The following is a 23,608-nucleotide window of genomic DNA, read 5'->3' on the forward strand; positions in this document are numbered from 1 at the left end:
CTTCCGACGCTTCCTGATGTGTCAAGATACCGAATCGGCGTGCCATTCACGGCTTTGGAGCTCTGCCAGGTCCTGTCTAAGATGAAAAGTGGCGCTGCGCCAGGGAGCGACGGGCTCCCTGCGGAGTTCTATAAGGCTTTTTGGAATGTTCTTGGCGCAGCTGTAGTGAGAATTTTAAACTTGATAATGGAAGAAGGACAGGTTAAGGATTCTTTCCACCAGTTTGTAGTGGTATTACTGCCAAAAAGTGAATGTGTTCTCCGATCTCCACATTCTTGGCGCCCCATTTCACTTCTTAATGGAAATTACAAGCTTTTAGCATCGACTCTTGCCAGCAGACTGGGTAACGTCATGGAGCTATTAGTACATCCCACCCACACCTGCGCTGTTCCGGGACGCAATATTACTTCATCCTTGCTTTTGACCCGTGATCTACTGTGGTACTAAATGGCAAAGTCGATAAGTGGCCACCTTGTTTCCTTAGATCAAGCAAAAGCTTTCGACCGAGTGGAAGATGATATCTCTATGCAGTGCTTGAGGCGGTTGGTCTTCCAGACGCCTTCACGGCGATGATACAACGACTGTACACGGGCTACACAAGTACGTTGATGATCAACGGTCAGCAAACAAATAGCTTCCCTGTCACAAAAGGAGTGCGACAAGGGCTGCCCCTTGTCGCCACTACCATTTGCCCTCTGTATCTAACCTCTCCTGCACCAGATTCGTTCATGTTCCCGCATCAGAGGACTGCCTCTTCCTGGCTCGGAACAGGTGAAGGTTTCAGCATATTCTCACGACGTTACTCTTTACGTCACCGACGCTGAGAGCATCACGGCGGCCTTTGACATTTTTGACAAGTACGCCGCTGCATCCGGTGCGCGATTGAACGCGGAGAAGACAAAGGTGCTGAACGTGGGCTCCCCGAGGGTACCTCTTCCGGGAAACCTAAGAGCAGAAGCGGAGTTGACATTTCTTGGGGCGTCTTTTACTTGACGTGGTATATCTAGGGAACAATGGCCCCAATTGCTGCGAGAAGTCCAAGAGAAGCTCACCAGAGCGAGTCCTTTTGAACTCGCTATGCGTGACAAGGTGTACCTGTTAAAATGCATGATTTTAGCATGGGTGTGGTACGTGGCACGCGTTGCTCCTCCGTCCCCAACTCAGACAGACTGCCTCAATTCCATGATCTTCTGTTTCCTGTGGGATGAGAAGAATGGGTTTGTGTGCAGGCAGATAATGCGCCTGTCGCGAGATCTGGGCGGTTGGAGTATCCCAGATGTTGAGAAAACAAGCCGTCTCCTAGCACTTCGCACCGTACAGACTGTGTTAGATGATGTAGACTGCCTAACCCGTCCACTCGTCATGTATTTTTTGGGGCCTTTAAAGAGACGCTTGCTGCCGAGGGGGCTTGGGAATGCCGGGCCGACGGCAGAAACGCCAGCACTGTACTACAAAGCGCTGATGAGAATCCAGAAAGAACTAAGCAACGTATCCCCGGATTCGGACGTCAAAGAGGAGACTATGTCCTGGTTGTCTGAGCAATTGGCGGCCCAGACTGTACTATTCTGCCTACTGGGCGCTAAAGCTATGAAGGACTCATCGGACGGAGGTGCCGGTGTTCCATGGCCGAGCAGGAGAAGCCGTCTTCCCGAGTGAACCCTGTCTGGTTTACCCGGTGGCGAAAGGAAAGACAACTGTCCTGTTCGAGTGTTGGCAAAACGTCTGACCGAGCGCTGGCCTCGAGGCCGCCAGCGCGTGGCACCTTCTTTTATTACAAAACTGATGTCCGTTGTTATGCCATCTTTGACAGAACTAAAAATACCGACAAATGTAAATACTCCACTCTCCCTTCCTTGAACGATTTATGAGAGAGGTGTGGAATAAGAATGTACGTTAAACACTTTGCGACCTTTCAACAAATTATTAAAGTTAACATGTCTCCGAACTTAACGAATATACAAAATGTCCTGAGTGAAAATGTTAATCACCTAGCGGAAAATGTTCATTATATATAAAGTCTTGTGCACTTTAACACGAAAATGAAGAGTTCCACCTCTCACTCGCGACTTCTCAACACTCCGAAAAGTTCAACCAGTTTCACTGCATTATGAAGTCTACATATAAAGCTTTCCCCCTTTGTTGAAAAAAAAAAAGAGAGAACACCATGCGTATATGTACCCGCACATTCCACTTATTTCAAAAATGTCCAGGACACATGTGCAGTATTGGCCGTTATTTTGTTAGTGGTGTTATATGTTGGTAGTTTTGTGTTTGTCATGGACATTTCTCCTTGGCCAAGGATTTTCTATGACAGTGACTGATTCATTTCCTATAGCAAGTAAATATAGCTCATGACAAATGACAACTATCAGAAAACCTAACTAGCAAGAACTACAAAACCTTTCTAATTATTGTCACTAAATTCAGAGTCTGAGTCCAAACTACCATTACCAACTGCGAGGATGTAGTCCCTAAATTTCAGTGGAAGTCTTTTTTTGCGTATTGGTCGACTTTGTGCTGTTCGTGGCTGAGAATATATATTAGGAGCTCTAGATGACTCAGAGGTCGAAGGTGGTGCGTGTAATTCCGTTGTAGTCTCGTCACCGGAGTCCTCAAGTGGAGGCGTCGACAATGGCGTGCTGGAACGTGCGTCCAGAGGACTACTCGTCCTCGGCAAAGGAACACTGAGAAGTGCTTCACGGGGATCTGGGAAAGCGTCCAGATCGAAGATGGGCAGTTCAATATTTTCATGCACAGGCTGCTCAAGCCCCGGAACAGGAATAAGTCTGGGGACAGGCCCAAGAATTGGAGCAGGCCCGGGGACAGGCCCAGGAACGGAAGCAGGCCCGAGGACAGGCCCAGGAACAGGAATAAGCCTGGGGACAGGCCCAAGAATTGGAACAGGCCCAGGAACAGAAGCAGGCCCGAGGACAGGCCCAGGAACAGGAACACGCCGAAGGACAGCCCCAGGAACAGTAGCAGGAGACCCTGGCACTGGAGTGCTGCAGGGCGCCACAAGATGCCCGGGGTCCACAGCGAGACCTTGACCATGGACACTAGTGAATGCAGCAGGAAGATCTTGCCTCTTGGGAGAACCCAGAGTTGCATGGCGGGCTGTACCTGCCACCCGTGCAGCAGGAGAACCGGGTCTCCTCAAGAGACCAGACGCTGCGAGGTCACTAGAGCCTTTATCGTCACCATCATCATCGTCATCCCAGCGTTGGTCAGAAACTTGTATCGAAGGCAGTTGTGCAGCTTTTGTGAGTTTCGCTGCATTCCATCTTCTACCATTAGCTAGTTGATATGTTGCAGGTCCTAGCTGTGCTTGTATCATTTGTGGCTCAGTGTATCTAGTGTGGAGTTTATTCTGATGAGTGGGCTTGAAGACACGGACATCTTGGCCCGGGTGAAACTGAGGTGTTCGCACCGCTCTGCGATGATCCGAGTAAGATTTCATGTGTTGCTGATACCTGTCGACTCTTTGTTGGAGTTGAGCCCGTCTCTCTGGAAGGTCAGCAGGAACTTCGCGGGTTGGCATACCCTGTACATCTAGTCTTGACCTGTGAATTCTTCCACGCAGAAGAAGAGACGATGCGAGCCCTGTTGTTGGATGTACCGTACGACGATATGCTTCTAGGTGGTCCCGAACGGCGTCTGGAAGGGAACGACCTTGCACAACGGCCAACTGAAGCCAGGATTTCAAAACGCGATTAAACCTTTCAACCTGCCCGTTGCTTTGAGGATGATACAACGATGTTTTCTTATGTTTAATACCATTTTGTCGTAGAAAATCCTGAAACTCTCGAGAGGTGAACTGGACCCCATTATCAGAACCAATCACACCGGGAAGTCCTTCACGTGAAAAAACATTCTTCAGAAAGCTGATGACGGTCGCTGACGTTACCGACGACGTGGCTTGAACTTCTGGCCACTTAGAGTGGTAGTCTATTAGGACAATGAAAAATCTTTGACTGGGCGGTGCACGATCAATCGGACCCACAATGTCAATGCCGAGCTTTTCCCAGGGTTGACTAGGAAACTGGATGGGCTGCAGAGGAGCCGGCGCAGCCTTCACTGTCTTGTCAGTTGAGTGGCACACTGTACAGTTTTCTATCTTGTTCTTTATATGTTGGTTCATGAGAGGCCACCAGTAATGCTCACGGATCACACTTGTAGTTCTCGTGATCCCTTGGTGTACTTCGTGCGCTACTTCCATTATCCTGTCTCGGAACTGCATCGAAAACTAGCTTCTCTCCTTTGTACAAGATGCCATCGTACAGGGAGAGCTGATCTCGTACCTGATAGTATTGTCGCAGGTCTGGATTCATTTTGCTGCCCTTAGGCCAAGACGATGTGGTATATCGGATAACAGAAGGCAGAACTACATCATTGGCCGTAGCCTGTTGAAAACCACCCTTAGACAGAGGAGCCATGACAACAGAAACAACCTCCTTGTCAAATCGCATACCCTCTTCCGTGTCAGGCACTGGCAACCTTGAAAACGCGTCAGCAACGACGTTGGTGGCGCCCTTCTGAAACTCCATCTTAAAATTATAGTTCAGAAGTCTGGATGACCAACGGGTGATTCTAAGAGGACGGATTCCAGATCCCTTGTTTGAAAGTAACGTAACCAGCGCTTGATGGTCCGTTCGAATTACAAAAGACCTTCCCCACAGATAGGCATGCCACTTTTCGCACGCCCATAGACATGCCAGTGCTTCTTTCTCACCAGTAGAATACCTTCGCTCGGAATCGGTTAGCGAGCGCGACACGAAGGCTACAGGACGAAGCTGATTTCCATACTGCTGCTGAAGAACAGCGCCAAGACCATACTGCGAAGCATCTGTTGCCACGACGATAGGCAACGTTGGGTCGAACATAGCTAAAATTGGCGCTGCTTGAATGGAAGCCTTTACTTTCTGAAAACTGGCCTCAACTTCCGGGGACCAGTTGAAAGGAACTCCTTTACGGAGGAGACGACGCATCGGTTCTACGACCGTAGAACAATGTGGTATGAATTTACTATTGCCGCGCGCAAGGCTGAGAAAGAAACGCTCGGTCACGGTCCTCCAGAAAGTTCCCGTTTATTCATGTACCGCACGTAACTTCTATCATTTATCCCTGCTTTTGTTTTCTAGAAAGTACGTGTTCATTCTCGCCCCGATCACGCGACGCTCGAACCGCTTTCGCCGAATCTTCGAGATAGCGGCGCACTCTAGATAAGAGGCCGCCCGCGACCTTGTCGAGTCAGTCTCGCCCTAGCGCTCGATTCTGCTGACACGCCGACTTCGACGCCCGCGACGCTCTGCTTTCTTCTGTCTCCTTCTTTATTTTTGGCACAAGTTCGCCACATTAAACGTTTATTTATTCCTGTTTATTTCTTGTTTATTAGTCACCACCCGTGACATTTTGGTGGAGGTGCGGGGTACCGCATGTTCGTGCAGCGCAGCCCCCCAAGTTCCCGCACTGCAAGTCCGAACCCAAGCTCCCGAGGACCCAACGAAGACCAGATCGAGACTCGATCAAGTCGCCGAACCCAAGGGCTACACCCGGAATACGGACCTTTACCACCCAGGACCAGGCAGCCGACGATGGCCAACCAGTCACAGACCCCCGCCGCTCCTGCCGTCGTCTACCTACCCGTCGCTCCTCGGACACCGGCTCCATTCCACGGCGAGCAGTACGAAGACGTCGAAGACTGGATTGACCAGTATGAACGCGTTGCCCGCCACAATTGCTGGACAGACGAGCAGCGCCTACACAATGTCTATTTTTCGCTTGAGGGGACTGCCAAGCACTGGTACGAGAATCATGAGTCCTCCCTGACGTCCTGGGACATTTTCAAGAACGATCTCAAGGCTACCTTCATCAACCACCACCGCCGAGAGAGAGCCGAGGACCTACTGCGAACCAGAACCCAGGGCCCCAACGAGAGTGTCACCGGCTTCGTAGAGGACGTCCTGCGCCTGAGCGCCCGCGCCGACCCTCGGGCTACAGAGGAGAAGAAGCTACGAATCCTCATGCGGGGCGTGAGAGAAAACATCTCTGGTGGCCTTGTCCGCAGCCCTCCGACAACTGTCGAAGATTTTGTCGCCGAGGCAACGAACATCGAGCGTGCCCTGCAAGCCCGAGCCAGCCACTACCAGAGGCTACCCGGCGTCAGCGCGGTTCCGCCGTCCGCTTGCGACCTTGGGTCCAGCATCCCAAGCATTCGCGAGATCATTCGCGACGTCGTCCGGGAGGAGCTGCGAAAGCTACTACCCGCCGCGGACCGACCAGCTTCGCTCTCCATCGCTGAGGTCGTGCGGGAAGAGGTGCAGAGAGCCATTCAACCAGAGGTTCCCATCAGCGCAGCAGTCTCCGAAGAACCCGCGCTAACTTACGCCGCAGTGGCCCGACGGCCACCGCCTCCTCCTAGCGCCTATGTCGCGCCGCCCCGACGCCAGTCTCCTGCGCCGCAGCACGACCGACGCCACGACGACCAGCCCCAGTACGCCAGCCAGGAGCCCCGTGCACCCCGGAAGACCGATGTGTGGCGAACGCCCGACCGACGCCCTCTGTGCTTCCACTGCGGGGAGGAAGACCACACCTACCGCCGATGCCCATACCGTCGACTCGGGCTGCGCGGATTCCACCCAAGCGACCCGCGCCCCCGGTATGGTGAACGCCCTCGGGAGATCGACGAGTACCTGCGACGACCCCAGTCCCCCGAGCCTGCGTCCCGCCGAGAGTTCCGGTCGCCGTCACCGCGACGTCCAGCTTCGCCGATGCACCGACCCCGACGTGAAAGCCTGTCGCCCCTCGCTCCTCGCCGGGGAAACTAGGCGCGGCAACCCCTGGAGGTGGAGTTGCCGAAGACGACCGACGTAAAGAGCCTCCACGAACGACGGAGCGCTCCCACTCTCCCGACGATACGCATCACAACGACGCTCCTGCTTCGGTGTCCAACAACTTAAACGTTGTTATTGACGGCCTCGACTCATCGGCACTCGTGGACACCGGAGCAGACTACTCAGTCTTGAGTGGGAGGCTCTCTCGCCGCCTGCGAAAAGTCATGACGCCGTGGGATGGACCCCAAATACGAACCGCCGGAGGACATCTCATCACGCCGGTCGGGAGATGCACTGCTCGCGTCGAGATCCACGGTGAAACGTGCCCTGTGAAGTTCGTCGTTCTGCAAGACTGTTCGAGGGACGTTATCCTCGGAATGGACTTTCTCTGCGAATATGGCGCCGTCATCGACCTCGGGGCAAACCAGTTGACGCTGCGGAAACCTGTTTTACCGCCGGTAGAGACCAACACAACATCAACCGCGATCCGAGTTATCGCCGACCATGTGAACCTACCGCCGCGGTCGAGTGTTTTCGTCACCGTTATGGCCGACGCCGCCATGCACGGTGAAGCTCTTGTGGAAGGCAGCGTCCAACTGCTCCTCGAAAAAGGAATTGGCGTCGCAAGAGGCGTAACGGATCTCCAAGAAAGACGTACAACTGTTCTTGTGACGAACTTTCGAGAGGAGCCGCAGCACCTAACGAAGGGTACCACCGTGGGCCACGTCGAGGAGCTTCAAGCGCCAGCGGTGGTCACCGCAATCTCCGAGGAAACCTCGTCGCCACAGCAGAAAAGCACGACGCCGCCGCCGCTCGACATTGACCCCGAGCTCCCAGCTACGAAGCGCCGGCAACTGATTGATCTCCTTGCCGAATACAGTGACTGTTTTGCCACGACATCAAAGATTCGCCAAACACCAATGGCGAAACATCGCATTGTTACCGACGACGACGCACTTCCTGTCCACCAGTCGCCGTATCGGGTCTCCTTAAAGGAAAGGAAAGTGATTCAAGATCAAGTCCAGGAGATGCTCGACGACGACATCATTCAACCCTCAAGGAGCCCATGGGCGTCCCCAGTCGTCCTTGTAAAGAAGAAGGACGGAACCCTGCGGTTCTGCGTGGACTATCGTCGACTGAACGCCGTGACAAAGAAGGACGTCTATCCGCTCCCCCGCATCGATGATACGTTAGACCGACTGCGCCACTCCCGATATTTTTCGTCGATGGACCTGAAGAGTGGTTATTGGCAGATTGAAGTCGACGAACGTGACCGGGAGAAAACTGCCTTCGTCACTCCCGACGGACTATACGAATTCAAAGTGATGCCGTTCGGACTTTGTACAGCACCAGCCACCTTCCAGCGCGTCATGGACACCGTGCTGGCAGGTCTGAAATGGCAGAGCTGCCTCGTCTACCTGGACGATGTCGTGGTATTCTCACGAGATTTCGATGAACACCTCAGACGACTTCGAGCCGTGCTTCAAGCCATCAAGACCGCCGGCCTGTCACTCAAGCCAACAAAGTGTCGGTTCGCCTATGGGGAACTAAAGTTCCTTGGCCACGTCGTGAACAACAAGGGTGTTCTACCTGACCCCGAGAAGACCCGCGCCGTAGCTGCATTTACGCCGCCGTCTGACAAGAAGGCCGTGAGAAGATTTCTCGGACTCTGTGCCTACTACAGGCGCTTTGTTCGAGACTTCGCCAAGCTATCCGCACCGCTGACACACCTCACGAAGGACGCCGTAAAGTTCGAGTGGACAGAAGAACACCAGAGGTCATTCGACGAGCTCAAACGAAGACTCCAGACGCCCCCGATTCTCGGCCATTTCGACCAGTTTGCTGAAACCGAGATCCACACCGACGCCAGTAACACCGGACTCGGTGCGGTACTAGTCCAAGTGCAGTACGGAGCCGAGCGAGTTATCGCATACGCAAGTCGGACGCTGTCTAAAGCGGAGAGGAACTATTCAACGACCGAAAAGGAGTGCCTCGCTGTCGTATGGGCAATAACAAAGTTTCGCCCATATTTTCGCGTAGTCACAGACCACCACTCGCTCTGCTGGCTGGCGAATCTGAAGGACCCCTCCGGACGCCTCGCTCGGTGGAGCCTACGACTGCAGGAGTTCGACATGGCCGTGGTGTACAAGTCCGGCCGGAAGCACAATGACGCCGACTGCCTGTCAAGGGCCCCAGTCGAGGCCGGTCCTGCCTGCACCAAAGAGGACGACGATGAGTGTTTCCTCGGCGCTCTGGATGTAAGCGACATGGCAGCACTCCAACGAGACGACCCTGAGCTGCGAGCACTCATCGAACACCTAGAGGGGCAAGAAAGCGCCGTTCCCCGCGGTTTTGTTCGAACACTGCCAACCTTCTCCATCCGACAAGGCGTACTGTACAAGGAGAACTTCAGCGACAGCAACACGGCGTGGCTGTTGGTGATCCCTTCCAGTCTTCGAGAAGAAATTTTTCAAGCCTGCCACGATGACCCGACGGCGGGACACCTTGGTTACAGCAGGACTCTTGCGAGGATACGCGAAAAGTACTACTGGCCCAAGCTTGCGAAGACAGTACACCACTACACCCGATCTTGCCACGAGTGTCAACGAAGGAAGAAGCCACCGACGAGACCGGCAGGACTTCTTCAGCCTATTGCGCCGCCATCTGCCCCATTTCAGCAAATCGGTATGGATTTACTCGGACCTTTCCCACCGTCGACGCAAGGAAACCGATGGATAATCGTCGCAACCGATTATCTCACGCGGTACGCCGAGACAAAAGCCCTTCCATCAGGAACGGCTGTTGAAGTCGCCAAGTTTTTCATCGAGTCCATTGTCCTCCGGCACGGCGCTCCCGAAGTCCTGATCTCAGACCGTGGATCATCATTCATGGCCCAGCTGACGCAAGAAGTCCTTCGTCTCAGCCACACCAGCCATCGTCGCACCACGGCGTACCACCCGCAGACCAACGGGCTGACGGAGAGACTCAACAAAACCATCGCCGACATGATCTCCATGTACGTCGACGTGGAGCACAAGACATGGGACGAGGTGTTGCCGTACGTCACATTTGCCTACAACACGGCCGTACAAGAGACCACCGGAGTGACACCCTTTCAACTGGTGCATGGGCGCAAAGTAACGACCATGCTGGACGCGATGCTGCCCCATGAGCCAGCTGACAGTGAGAGCGACGACGCCCAGGTGGTTGCTCAACGGGCCGAAGAAGTCCGCCAGCTCGCCCGACTCAGGATTCAAGACCAGCAACGCGCCGACGCGGGCCGCTACAACCTTCGTCGCAGGGACGTTCACTTCCAGCCCGGAGACAGGGTGTGGGTTTGGACGCCCATCCGTCGCCGCGGCCTCAGTGAGAAACTGCTGAAACGGTACTTTGGACCATACAAGGTACTTCGTCGCCTCGGCGAGCTGAACTACAAGGTGATGCCCGACGGAACACGAACATCGTCACGCCGCCCACCACGACCTGAGGTCGTCCACGTCGTGCGCCTGAAGCCGTACTACGCTCGATAGGACTGTGGACCTTTTGTGCTCCAAAAGACTCTTTAGTTTATCGTTCTTTTTTATTTTGATTTGTTTTACACTGCATCTTGGCGATGCACTTTTAAAGGGGGGAGTAATGCCGCGCGCAAGGCTGAGAAAGAAACGCTCGGTCACGGTCCTCCAGAAAGTTCCCGTTTATTCATGTACCGCACGTAACTTCTATCATTTATCCCTGCTTTTGTTTTCTAGAAAGTACGTGTTCATTCTCGCCCCGATCACGCGACGCTCGAACCGCTTTCGCCGAAACTTCGAGATAGCGGCGCACTCTAGATAAGAGGCCGCCCGCGACCTTGTCGAGTCAGTCTCGCCCTAGCGCTCGATTCTGCTGACACGCCGACTTCGACGCCCGCGACGCTCTGCTTTCTTCTGTCTCCTTCTTTATTTTTGGCACAAGTTCGCCACATTAAACGTTTATTTATTCCTGTTTATTTCTTGTTTATTAGTCACCACCCGTGACACTATAATACTCAATAAGTCCCAAAAACGCTCTTAGCTTCACTGAGTCAGAGGGAGTTGCAAAATTCAGGACTGCATCTACCTTAGATGAAAGGGGTGCTAACCCTCTCACGGAAAGATGGCGTCCCAAAAATGAGAGCTCCTCTACTCGGAAAACACCTTTGCGGTTTAACTTCATTCCCGCTTGGGAAATTCTAGATAAGACACAACGGAGATTCTCATCGTGCTCTTTCAAAGTGGATCCATACACAATAACATCATCAAAGTAAAACTGGACTCCTGGACAATCCTTTAGGATTTTGGACATTATTTGCTGGAAAGCTGCGGGAGCGGATGCTAGCCCGAAACAAACTCGCTTAAAGCGGAACAATCCCTCATGGGTAATGAAAGAAGTGAGGTCACGACTCACCGGGTCGAGATGGACCTGATGATAGGCTGAAGCCAAATCCAGTTTGGAGAAAAACGCTGCTCCACGCAAAGAACTCAAAAGTTCGTTGATACATGGCAGCGGAAAGGAATCGATAACAACGGCTTAATTCGGCGCTCGTAGATCCACACACATACGAATGTTGCCATCTGGCTTGCGGACAACAACAATCGGCGACACCCACTCAGAGGCTTGAACACGTTCGATGATACCGGCTCGTTCCAACTTGAAAATTTCTTCAGAAACTTGATCCCTCAATGTCATCGGAAGACGACGGAGTTTTGATTGGACGGGTTGAACTGTATGCCGCACCTTAACCTTGTGTGTATGATTCTTCACCAGACCCAAACCTGGGCCAAAGAGATGTTCAAACCCTTCGAACCCAGGCGGTAACTTCGATGTGTCCGTTTTTGTGGAAGCAGGAGTCTCATGATGACTTGTTGATGTACTCGTCTTTTCAGAATGACGTTGAGGACTTGACTTGTACAAAATGGCTTTAGGTATAGTATCTCCAGAGATTGATGAAGCAGGGGATATGTCAGGAATGTTATTCCCAGCAGAAAGGAGACCGGAACTCGCCGCAGGGGATGAACCAAGTGGCTGCGTTGCTTGACGGCACGACACGGTGAACGGTTGTCGCTGCGGATTGGGCGTGGCCCTCACATTCCGCTGCGGTGCTCCTCCTCCGTGAGCTGCATTAGCGTACAAACATTCGTATTTAGCACCATTCAGTACAAGTTTCATTTTACGGACCGCGTCGATTCCGAGCAACGAATGTCCCGTCCTGGTTACATAAAATTCCAGCGATGTCCAGCAATCCTTAAAATTTACTTGTCCCACAAAACATCCGAGCACAAAGATGGTGTCTTGCATATAGTGGACGAGGGTCCTCGACGGTGGGTATAACCTTATATTGTTATTCTTGTTAACTTCCTTAAAGGTACGCTCATTTAAAATTGATACGAATGAACCAGTATCAACAAGAATGCGAAGAGGTGTGTCATTTACCGTGATTTCGGCCATGAATGCTTCTCGACGAACGATGCCACCCTCTCCTCTCTCAGTTGTCTCGACGGGCAGTCTCCGCGAACGGGAATCTCCGCGAACGGGAATCTCCGCGAACGTCGACGGGAATCTCCGCGAACGTAACACTTGGTAGCATCTCTGGAGCCGGCGGCGGGTCGACCATGCCCACCAGGTTGAACCTGACTCCTCGGGACTGTCGGTCAGCGAAGCTTCGCCGAGAACCTCGGCCCTGGACAGGAAACGACGCTTGTCTGCGGTCGTAGGCGAAGGCCGCCGACGGCGGGCGACGACTCTGGCACATCACTGCAAAATGTCCCAGCTTCCCGCATAGGAAGCAAGCTGCCTGGGACGCCGGGCAAAGCACCCGGTCATGGCTGCGGCGTCCGCAAAAATAACAAGCGCTGCCTTCTGCGTTTCCACCAGTTCGAGGAGGGGCAAGGTCACGATCTCGTCGAGGCTGGAGCACCCGCGCCGGAAACCGGGGCACGTGACCAGCGGCCAATGGGAGCCAAGGCATGCAAGGTATCAATAAATAAAAAAAAAAATTCTGGGTCCAGCCTGAGACAAGGAATAACCAGGTTGATGCGACGAGGGATATCCGACGTAGCCATCTTGGCGATGCTCGAATGAAGATGACGACGCTGTGCCGCCATCTTGGGTTTCTGGCAGACGTCGTTCCCTGATTCGCTAAATCTCCGCCGAGTCTCGGTTTTGTGATTGTTCTCGTCTCCGGAAACTCGCGGCCGTTTTCGCCCTCTGCTCAAACTGTTGTGCTAATTGAATAGCTCGAGATAAGGTCGGTACCTCGCTGCCCTCGCATTCCCGCAGGAGGCGATCCTGAACGCGTCTGGATTCCAAACCCTCCAAGAACACCTCACAGAGTCTTTCGTCGAGAGCGTTTCCATAAGCGCAGAACGAGCCTTGATGTCGTAATTCGGCAAAAAACTCGGTGACTAACTGTCCGGGACGCTGTACTAAGGCGCGCAGTTTCTGGCGCTCAAGAGCAACACTACCAGAAAATTCAAAATGCCTGCCAACGGCCTCTAAGAAAATCTGGAACTCATCGGTTCCTTCTGCAGAAGGAGTCTCATACAATTGAAATGCGTCTACGATACGCTGGGCTTCCGCACCCAATAGTGAAAATAAAATCGCCTTTTTCCGACGCGGTTCGACACACTGCAAACCTGATGTTTCAAGGTATGTCAAAACCCACGCTTCCATGCTGGCCAAGCAACTATCGGTGGACCAGGGGGGCTATGTTGCGCTTTTTGCACTCCCAGGAGACTAGGGAGAGGGAAGTGACGTCAACGACACAGCAAACGCAGATTGGGTGTTGATTTCGTTTTCTTCTGTCAACATCCAATCTGCGTTTGCTGTGTCGTTGACGTCACTTCCCTCTTCCAAGTCTCCTGGGAGTGCAAAAAGCGCAACATAGCACCCCAGGGGTGCTATGTTGCGCTTTTTGCACTCCCAGGAGACTTGGAAGAGGGAAGTGACGTCAACGACACAGCAAATGCAGATTGGATGTTGACAGAAGAAAACGAAATCAACACCCAATCTGCGTTTGCTGTGTCGTTGACGTCACTTCCCTCTCCCCAGTCTCCTGGGAGTGCAAAAAGCGCAACATAGCCCCCCAGGAACAGCCAAAAACACGGCCGGCGGTGGGAATGCCATCGAACCAACCACAATGGAAGAGGAAGATGAAGTCATCTCGAAGGTGGGAACAACTGAGAACAAAATGGAGATTGAACAAAATAATGTCCCACGCGAACTGATCGCACTAAAGGAGGAGAACGCAATTAATCACTTAACGTGCGAAAATCTCGAAAACCAAAAAGAAGATATGAAAATAAATATGAAACCAGGGAACGAAAGAAAATCTGTTACGCGCCGGTATTCCAAACCACTGGACCGGGACGCGGAGCGCTGCCTACTACTCGAACAAGGTTACAAAAATTCAGCTCAAAATAAATAAATCCCATCCTCGTCGCCAAAATGTACTATTCTGCCTACTGGGCGCTAAAGCTGTGAAGGACTCATCGGACGGAGGTGCCGGTGTTCCATGGCCGAGCAGGAGAAGCCGTCTTCCCGAATGAACCCTGTCTGGTTTACCCGGTGGCGAAAGGAAAGACAACTGTCCTGTTCGAGTGTTGGCAAAACGTCTGACCGAGCGCTGGCCTCGAGGCCGCCAGCGCATGGCACCTTCTTTTATTACAAAACTGATGTAAGTTGTTATGCCATCTTTGACAAAACTAAAAAGACCGACAAATGCAAATGTAAATACACTTGCTGCCGAGGGGGCTTGGGAATGCCGGGCCGACGGCAGAAACGCCAGCACTGTACTACAAAGCGCTGATGAGAATCCAGAAAGAAGTAAGCAACATATCCCCGGATTCGGACGTCAAAGAGGAGACTATGTCCTGGGGGGCTATGTTGCGCTTTTTGCACTCCCAGGAGACTAGGGAGAGGGAAGTGACGTCAACGACACAGCAAATGCAGATTAGATGTTGATTTTGTTTTCTTCTGTCAACATCCAATCTGTATTTGCTCTAGTCGTTGACGTCACTTCCCTCTTCCAAGTCTCCTGGGAGTGCAAAAAGCGCAACATTGCACCCCAGGTTGTCTGAGAAATTGGCGGCCCAGACCATACCTGCAAACCGCGCCCAAGCAGCGGTCTCTACACCCTGGGGGCAACTTTTTAATTTATCGCTACCACCGGTGTTGTGATTAAGAAACTCCGTTTGAGTCAACCATTTATTCACTCAGACATCCAAGCAGAAGACTATAGATCCAAGGCCAAAATCATTGCGTTCCAATCGTCATACACACACCGTCCTCGTCGTTTTAAAATCAGTCCTGGATGAGCATCGTACCGGCGTGCGGTCGTGTATCACTACTGCGTGATGCACGTTAAAGACCCCAGGCTAGCGGCTGTACCGCACTGGCTAAATTTCTCATCTACAGCTGGGAGACTCGTCGCCCCTGTGAGGCAGACCAAGTTCTAGGCTGTATAAACACACACACAACCCAATTTTTTTTTTTTTTAAAATCAGTCCCAGCTCGCGCAACAACACAGCAGTACAACGGTGCGCCCTTTTCAGTGGCAGCACCGATTACAATCAAATGCATGGCACGCGCGATCAATGCAGGAAAACAAAGCGCGTGGCGATACGACACCGCGAATAGAAGTCATGGTCTCACACAACAACCGGAAGTGTGCGACTTTCAGTGGCGTATGGGTTGGTCCGTACTGCCTAAAGCTGATCGCCTTCAGCGATGGGGCACAGTAGCTGATAACACCTGTCCCAACTGCACTCACGCAGAGAGCAACAACCACGCATTCAATGAATGTGTTGTAGCTCGGACGTTCTGGGTACTTATCGCGAGAGAGTCTTCACTATCGCATTTTTCGCACCGTCAGCCTAACAGTTATGCGAATCTCGTGTTTGCCATTGGACGCTTCGTCCTAGGAAGGTCACGCTGCCGCGCAATACGGCGGGGACGTAAGATATGGACTCAATACTCTCTGATTATAGAAACGTATGTTATGGTAGTCCAGCATTTGGAAAATGAGCTTCAGGTGCTTGGGGAGCAGGAGTTCCTGCGACGATGGTCAAAAAGATTTCTTACCGTATGCGAAGGTCGTGCAAATCTGTACTGTAGTATGCTTTGATGTCGTTGATTCTTACGGCGTCCCAGTGAAATGATGTCAGTAAATTTTTTTTAGAACACCGTTCCCATGATTCTTTTAACGCGGGCCGGGGCACTCCGGGGATGTAGCAAATGGTGAAACGATGTGACAACATCGTTTCACCATTTGCTGTTTGTCACCATTTGTGACATTGTTTCAACAGTGAAACGATGTCACAAACTTCTGGGGATGAAAGTTACCATGGAAACACAACGAGAGAGTGGCACGGAGTGACGGATAACATTCTAGTAGTTCGTTTTATTAACTTCTGTTAAGAACGTATCCCGTCTTTCAAAAACTACTATTTGGTTTATTTTTCTTTTCAATACATCCGTACAATGCATTCACTTCACCCGAGCTTCAGCGGTCATCAACAGTAGGAAACAATATGCGGTTTTCCCACTTATTAAACACCCATTCGTCGCGGCATTTGATGCGGTGGTGCTAAGCACACTTTCGCCGGAGACGCTTTGTTTTAAAAGAGAGCGAATAGGACAAGCTTTCCTTTATTTCCTCGCCCCGAGCAATACGGGCCTCGCCAAAGTTAATACACAGCATTACCAATTGAAAGCAGTTTTGAACACGTTACTAATAAAAAAAATCGATTACAATTACAAGTTTTATTGGTTAAAATATTTAAATAAGATCAGTCGTCCACTAGAAAAGAAAAGTGTAATTTGCTGTTACTTGAAATTGTATACCGTTACCTTTTCGATCACTACAGATATTCAACACGTCAAACGTTGTCGGTTTGAAACTAATGTTTTTTTACTGTTCATTTATTAAATTAGAATCACCGAATTAATGACTAATTATCTGTTTAATCCACACTTTTTGTTATACTATCTTTTAGTAGGATATTAAATTCGAGGATTTCTTGGTGGGTAACTTGAAGAAACAAAACGGGACTTTGGGAACAGGAGGCAAAAAAAGTAATGGGTATGAGTAATATTAGTACTCCTCAATGTAATCAAATTACCCGTCTAATTACTTGCTAATAAATGTATTAAAATAATTACACAATTACTTCCAAAAGTAGTTGTGTAATAAGATCCGTGCAATTCTGGCTAAAACTTCCCCGTCAAGTGAGTCGTTCATATTGTCGAAGGTTGTAGATCCGGATCGATGCCATAACTCTGATTGTTTTGGCATGCGCAGTTGGTGGCAAGATCTCGAAGATCCTTAAGAAAGTGGACTTACCCATCGTACCTTTTGAGGAGTGCAAGGAGGACTACGAGGGGCTCGCCAAGGTGGACAAGAACACCATGGTTTGCGCTGGCTACGAGGAAGGCGGGAGAGCGACGTGCATTGTAAACCATTACCAATACATGATGCGTTTAATCAGTCGAATTTCTTAAGAAAACCCATCGGGAAGAACCGTACGGTCAATTTGTCAACTAAATTTAGCGGCGAAATCATGGTCACATGATGTCGATTTTCACGTAAAATTTAGCGAGGAAATCGGCGTCACCTGGCCACGTCATGCAACCTCAAGTCACGTGATATCACTGTCCCCGCTAAATTTAGGGGTGAACTTGATGTGACGCGACCTCGACCTCAAGTCACGTAGCGTCAATCTTCGCGAGGTGATAAAATTGTGCTAAGGATATTCTTTTTTTCCCCGGTCTTTGTCAGCTTCACCAAGCTGGCGTATATTTTTTTTCTGTTTGACAAACCAGAGCCTTGTATACTTGAAGAGTTTGGCAGTATTTTGAAGACGCCAATATGCTGGGGTGAGATCTGTTAACTGAAAAGTGGCAGGTTCCCTCCGCCACTTCGGGTTTTTCACGACGGACCGTGGCCGTTTCTGGATAAGACGAGACGCCATTTTGTATTATTGCCGCAGTGATTTCAATCCATATTTCGTTCTACCTGAAGTACAAACGCAGCTAAAGCTTCGATGTAATTGGACTAATCAAGCGACGTCAAAATCGCGAGTCACTACGCTTTTCTTGTTTATGATTGATTCGGCAATCACAATACACGTACAAAAACACGACAACCAACGTGATGATGCGCTTCCAACGCTGCCTGAATTGTTCCATCGGTTCAGTAACATCGGCTACGTCGGGACTTAGAAAGGAAACGAACTATATGGTTACTTGCTTCCCCCCCCCCCCCCCCCCCCCCAAACCCGTATGGAGAAAAATTACATTATTTAAAAGAACGCCGCTTGTTTTCTTGGGTAAATCATGACGGCGAACCAGAGCACGGCAGTAAAATATGAAAATAAAGAAAAGAATGTGTCGCGCAGGAGGACGAGGATTGAATGGAGGAAGAGAGAATACCTATATGCCTTCAGAACGCAGCCACGGTTTCATTCGAGTCGATGGATTTTATTCAGAAACGCCAGATGTATAATGTCACGACTCTCAGCATTTTTACTTGTAGATCAGCTTATCCAACAAAATTCAAAAAGTAACCATGAGAATGCGGTTTTACTTCGCATGTACGCGTTTGCGCGTCGTTTAGACATCGAATGCGCTTTGACTGACGATCAAACCACCCATCGATATGCCAATATTTGCATTGTTTTAATCTAAGTGTTTTTTTAGCTTTGTCATCTGCTAGAATCGTTTTAATTTTGCTTTAATTGGATTTATCTCTGTTCTGCAACAACGAAAACCTCACATACATTATCTGACAGCACCGTCGAAAAAATGGATAGATGGATGGATGGATGGATGAATGCCAATAGTTATAACCTTTGTAATGGGCGGTAGCTTGCGCCACCTAGCCTAACTAAAAGAAACACGCCTACAGTGTCTGCAAACTGTCTTCTGTATGATGCATTTGCTGTCTTTTTGGACTTCAGACATTCGAGGCTCAGGGTTGGTGCAAAGTTCAGATGTTCGCAGACATTCTTGCCATTAAGTGTCTATTTTAGGTGCAACTTCTATTTCTGGACGTGTCGGTGGATGAAGTTAGTTATGTAAATCTTCTACCCAGGGTGACTCCGGAGGACCCCTGGTGTGTCCAAGGGAGGACGGCCGCTATGTGTTGGCGGGAAGCACATCGTTTGGTGCAGAGTGCGCGGAGCCCGGTTACCCGCCTGTATTCTCGAGGATCTCAACACGGCTTGATTGGATCAAGAGCATCGCCCGAGAAACGCCCTGAAATCAAAGATCAGCGCCGCGACAATGAAAAAAAAAAACGAAGAAAAACTTAATTCGTGAGGTTGCTTTTCTGCAGTACATTGGGACTTCCAGTCACGTTGCACAGTACGAGGAGAAACTGAGAGAGAGGGAGAGAGAGATAACGAGATGAAAGAGCTCCTGGATATCAGAACGCCGAGCTCTTATTGGTATGATTAGTGGGTAGATAAGAAGGCCGCCTTTGTCGCCGTTCGAACGCGAGGCACTGTACGAGGAATAGACGACGGACTTTTTCGCTTTGTCTCGACGTAGAGGGTGCGTGGAGAACAAAGAGCTAGCCTTCGTGTTTACCCACTAATCCTTCCAATCAGAGCTCGGCCCTCTGACAACACCACGCTCTCTCATATCCTCCTCTCAAAACTCAAAATACGAATAGACAAAAAAGAAAAAGAAACTTGCGATGCGTACAGAAACAACGAGCATAACGTTTTAGTTGAACATTGTCTCTGTGCCCATATCATTTTACAAACCTGATAATGTATTTTGAGCATTTTCATTGGCTGAGATCCTTCAACTATTCGAGGTGATTTTCTGTTCGTTTGTGTTTTACGAAAAAGTGGACTCACAGGTTGCGTTTAGAATATGGTGTCGCTGCGATTTGTTTAAATGAAAAAATATATACTTGGTATTTTCACTTTCAGCACGTTGCATGTAGATTAAAAAGAAAACTATGGATTGTTAGAAAAAGATGACGAAGTGTTTCTACGCTGGAGCACCAATTCACCCCTCTTTACTATTTTCGTAAATAATAACCTGAAATTGAACCCTCCGCTACCACAGTCACCGTTCGTCGACGTCGTCCCCGGTATGACCTCTGGAGACCCATTGCCCCCCCCCCCCCCCCCCCCGCCCCCCAACTCCAGACGGTACCTACCACTGAACCGACCCACTCAGCAGCGGAATTCCAATAACTAGCCGAACGATCTGCACTGCCGAGCGGCGAGTGCATAAGCGTGGATGAATCTTTAACGACTGAAACGAACATGTGCATCGACTCCCTGACCGCTGTGCAGTATCTTTCCAGCTTTATGGACATTGATAATTCCGTTACAACGGCCCACGAGGGCTACAATTGAAGCTATCGAAAAAGCAAAGAAACGATGTCGTAAACCTAAGAGTTCGTCTTCGAACAATACAATAATGTCTGTTTAGGCCCGACCTTTAACTCCGACAGTCTTAGGCGTAGACTTCGGGGGGGGGGGGGGGGGGGGGGGGGGGCATCGGGGCTCGTGCTTCCCCAGGTGAGATCCGAGGGGGGGGGGGTAGAGCCCCCCCCCCCCGGGCCCGGGCCATGATCCTTATCGAGATGCGGTTTACGTGCCATGTAACGAGCTTTCAGTAGTGGCAGGTAAACAAAATAACGCCCACCTTGCCATTATTGACAAAATACGTGGGAAATTGAATCCCAGCGTGCTTTCGTTAGCTTCAATCTCCAATTCTGGCGAAAAGGAAGGTAACGGCCAGCAGCAGCAGCACCCCCCCCCCCCCCCCTCCAAGAAAAAACAACTAAAACTGACAGAGCTATTTGAATCAAAAGCACCCGCCTCCATTGTTCGAATACGCACGAACTGCAGAGTCAGCCTGATTTAGGTCGATGCACGAAACGCTGAAGGACTTGCATCTCTTCTGAAGGTGATATCTGTGCTGGGAATTGCTGTCAAATCCTTTGAACCACGTTCCCGAGCCCAGGCAACCGGAGTCATCAGAGGAGTTGACATTAACATCAGCTCTTCCGAGATACATGAGGAGTTAAGACAAATAACAGCACAACAATTACATCTGTTCGTCATACATCCACAACATGCAGTACCCATAAGTGCTACTGCATGTTGCACTCTCATCAAGACTTCTTGAGTATGTTTTTCTCCGTTTTCGACGGCACAAAGTAGAAATATTCGTCGAAATGCAAATTCGTCAGGTAGATTTCATGTTCCCGTTTTGGGAACATGAACTCCACCTGACAAAATTCTCCAGTATGCTCGCATTGTTCTGTACAACACCAGCGAGCTAACTGTGATGCCCAGGCAACAACTGTCCACTGCTATAATTGTGGCAAGGAACACGAAGCGACATCACAACAGTGCGCGAAAGGTAAATATGAACTGGAAATACGTCGACTACGGAAGGAACACAAGTTGGACTACAGAAGAGCCCGATGAACAGCCAACAATACCCTTGAGCAAGGACTGACTAGCAGGCACTTTTTTCCGCTAAGTATGTGAACCCATCAACATGCAAGCATAAACAAAAGTTACATCGACACTAACGATAAGGTCACAACAGCATCCAGGGTGGACAAAGCCCCAGCTGAACAGTTAGCCCCACATATTGCACGTGACACTCAACATCAGGCTAAAAATGACCCTCGCCAACCTGGTCCCCTGCGGTCAAAAACTACTACTAAATTTTTTTCGATTCCTGGAAAACGGGCCAAGTACCCATATTCTGAAAGGATGGCAGGATATTAGCCATTTTAAAACCAGGAAACGTTCCCTACGACATTGCTTCTTATAAGCCAATAGCTTTATCGATTTGCATGCACAGTCAGCAAGTCTCGTGTAGTTGTTGAATATTTAGGGCGAAAAACAGGCTATTTACACAAATTACCATAAATTTACACGTTGAGTAACGGATAATTCGTTCAAAAATCATGCGAGGTTGTAAAAAACGTGTTTTGGTTCGGTCATACACGCATAACCGTATAGCCGACCTCGAAAACACGCATCACTACCGGCGACGATCGCAGCCTTGCCGGCCACCGAAGCACCGAAATGCTTGAGGACACGCCTAGAAAGGACCGTTCAGACATATTCCGCGGAAAGAAACATGTCTCAGAGACAGATATGCACCAAAAGCAATTACGCCATGTCGCAGGTCGGGGCGAACAACGCGCTTACCGTGCTTGCCGTCATTGCTGCCATTGATTCTGGTCGATGGCAATGCGGCTTCCTTCATGTCGCCATGTTTGTATTTATTTTAGGGGTCTTGAAATTTGTTTCTTACACGCCACAAATAAAGTTAGGGGTCTAATTACTCGTTTAGACAGTTACAATGAATATAAAAAGCGTGCCCTCGATGTGAACACGTGACATTGCAATTTGTTTCGTTCTGGCTTCAATCCCTCAACTGCAAGCGAAGGTGCCGCCGCTTCCCATGCACCCTCCTCAGAATTTACGGCGCTCCGTGGTGGCCAGTGTTGCTGCATCTGTAGGTCACCTTTAAGAGCTGACAGAGAAAATCTGGTCACGGCGCAACGCCGATGTACGCTGGAAGTTACAGCGGGTTTGCTTTCGTTGTTTGTATTTGGTCGGAGAAAATCTAACAATAACGCACGTTTAACACTGCACCGGTATTGTTTTGGTTGGACGGGAAGGGAAGAAGTTGCTCGGTTTGGAAGCACATGTAGCGAAGACGTGACCGGAGAAGTGCCTCTGTGATGTTCCCGGAAGACGGAAAGTATCATTCGTAATCGTCGTGTGTGCTTGGAAAGCGAAGGGAGTCACAGGGTCCACGAGTGCGCAACCACAAGCCAAGGTTCACGACAGCGCTGCGTTGACTTTGGCGATCTCGTTCTGTTTGGTGCAACGCGGCGATGCGACGAAGAGCTGAAGTGTTCGTGGTGTGTGGTGCGTTGCTTGGAGGTAGAAAGCCACAATAACAAAGAGCGCGAATTGGTTGTTGTGGGGTTGAGGGACTGAACCCGTACACGGGTTCAGTCCCGTCGTCGTCAGCTAATCCGGTCCAGCTGGTCCGGAGGACGCAGCGAGCGTTTTTAAAAGTAAATCATCTTTCGTTCCGTTTCAAAATGTGGAAGTATCCCGATGCATACCGTGAGTAAAAAGCTGCTGGCGTTTTCAACAAAATTACGTCGTTTAAATTGAACAATGGACTCCGGATTGTTGCCCTAAATCTGCCGTTTTTTATGCTTCGTGTTGTTGGACTGCGTTTGCACAGCGACGTGTTTGCACAGCGACGCACACCGTTGGAGATGATTTGGTCCTGCAAACGACCGGTTATACAGAATTTCAGGGAAACTTAAGTCACCACCTCGTGCGAGTTTGTTGCGCTCATCATGCGGTGTGAATAAAGTAGGGCAAGATTTCCTACCTGCCCACAGATGCATGAACTGAGGCCATTCTTTACGTAGTGAACATAGTACTTTTTTCTTTATTTTGGAAAGAGGCGTTGGTGCACAGTCACTTGAGAGTTGAGAAATTGGGGAGAGCGAGCAAGCTTTCCCAACTTTGTCCCTTTTCCCTCTGGCACTGCCCCTAGTTTCAGTAGGTATTCCTACTAGCAGGTACAAACTGCTCTAAAGCAGGTAAAAGACAGGGGAAGTCAGGACGGTGCGGACGCCGTGTTTTTCGCTTTTCGCAAGGTGACTGGGTAAATGCTTTTGCGACATATTCGGAATATGCAAACGATTTTGTTACGCCCGTCGTTTGCGTCTCTCCAGCAAAACG

The 23,608-nt window shown here is 50.2% G+C and overlaps 1 protein-coding gene across 1 annotated transcript in view; it reads left to right on the forward strand.

The window, feature by feature from the left end:
- Window positions 1-19,107, forward strand: part of LOC120846926 (trypsin-7-like) — a 37,724-nt gene extending 18,617 nt beyond the window's left edge. The window contains exons 2-3 of the mRNA XM_042288051.1: window positions 17,149-17,300; window positions 18,940-19,107. Of these exons, the coding sequence (XP_042143985.1) occupies window positions 17,149-17,300; window positions 18,940-19,107 (320 nt within the window). The remainder of the gene's footprint in view (window positions 1-17,148; window positions 17,301-18,939) is intronic.
- The last annotated feature ends 4,501 nt before the right edge of the window (window positions 19,108-23,608 follow it).

The sequence above is a fragment of the Ixodes scapularis genome, unplaced genomic scaffold (genome assembly GCF_016920785.2).
Source record: "Ixodes scapularis isolate PalLabHiFi unplaced genomic scaffold, ASM1692078v2 ptg001029l_1___fragment_2___debris__unscaffolded, whole genome shotgun sequence".
Taxonomy (NCBI): domain Eukaryota; kingdom Metazoa; phylum Arthropoda; class Arachnida; order Ixodida; family Ixodidae; genus Ixodes; species Ixodes scapularis.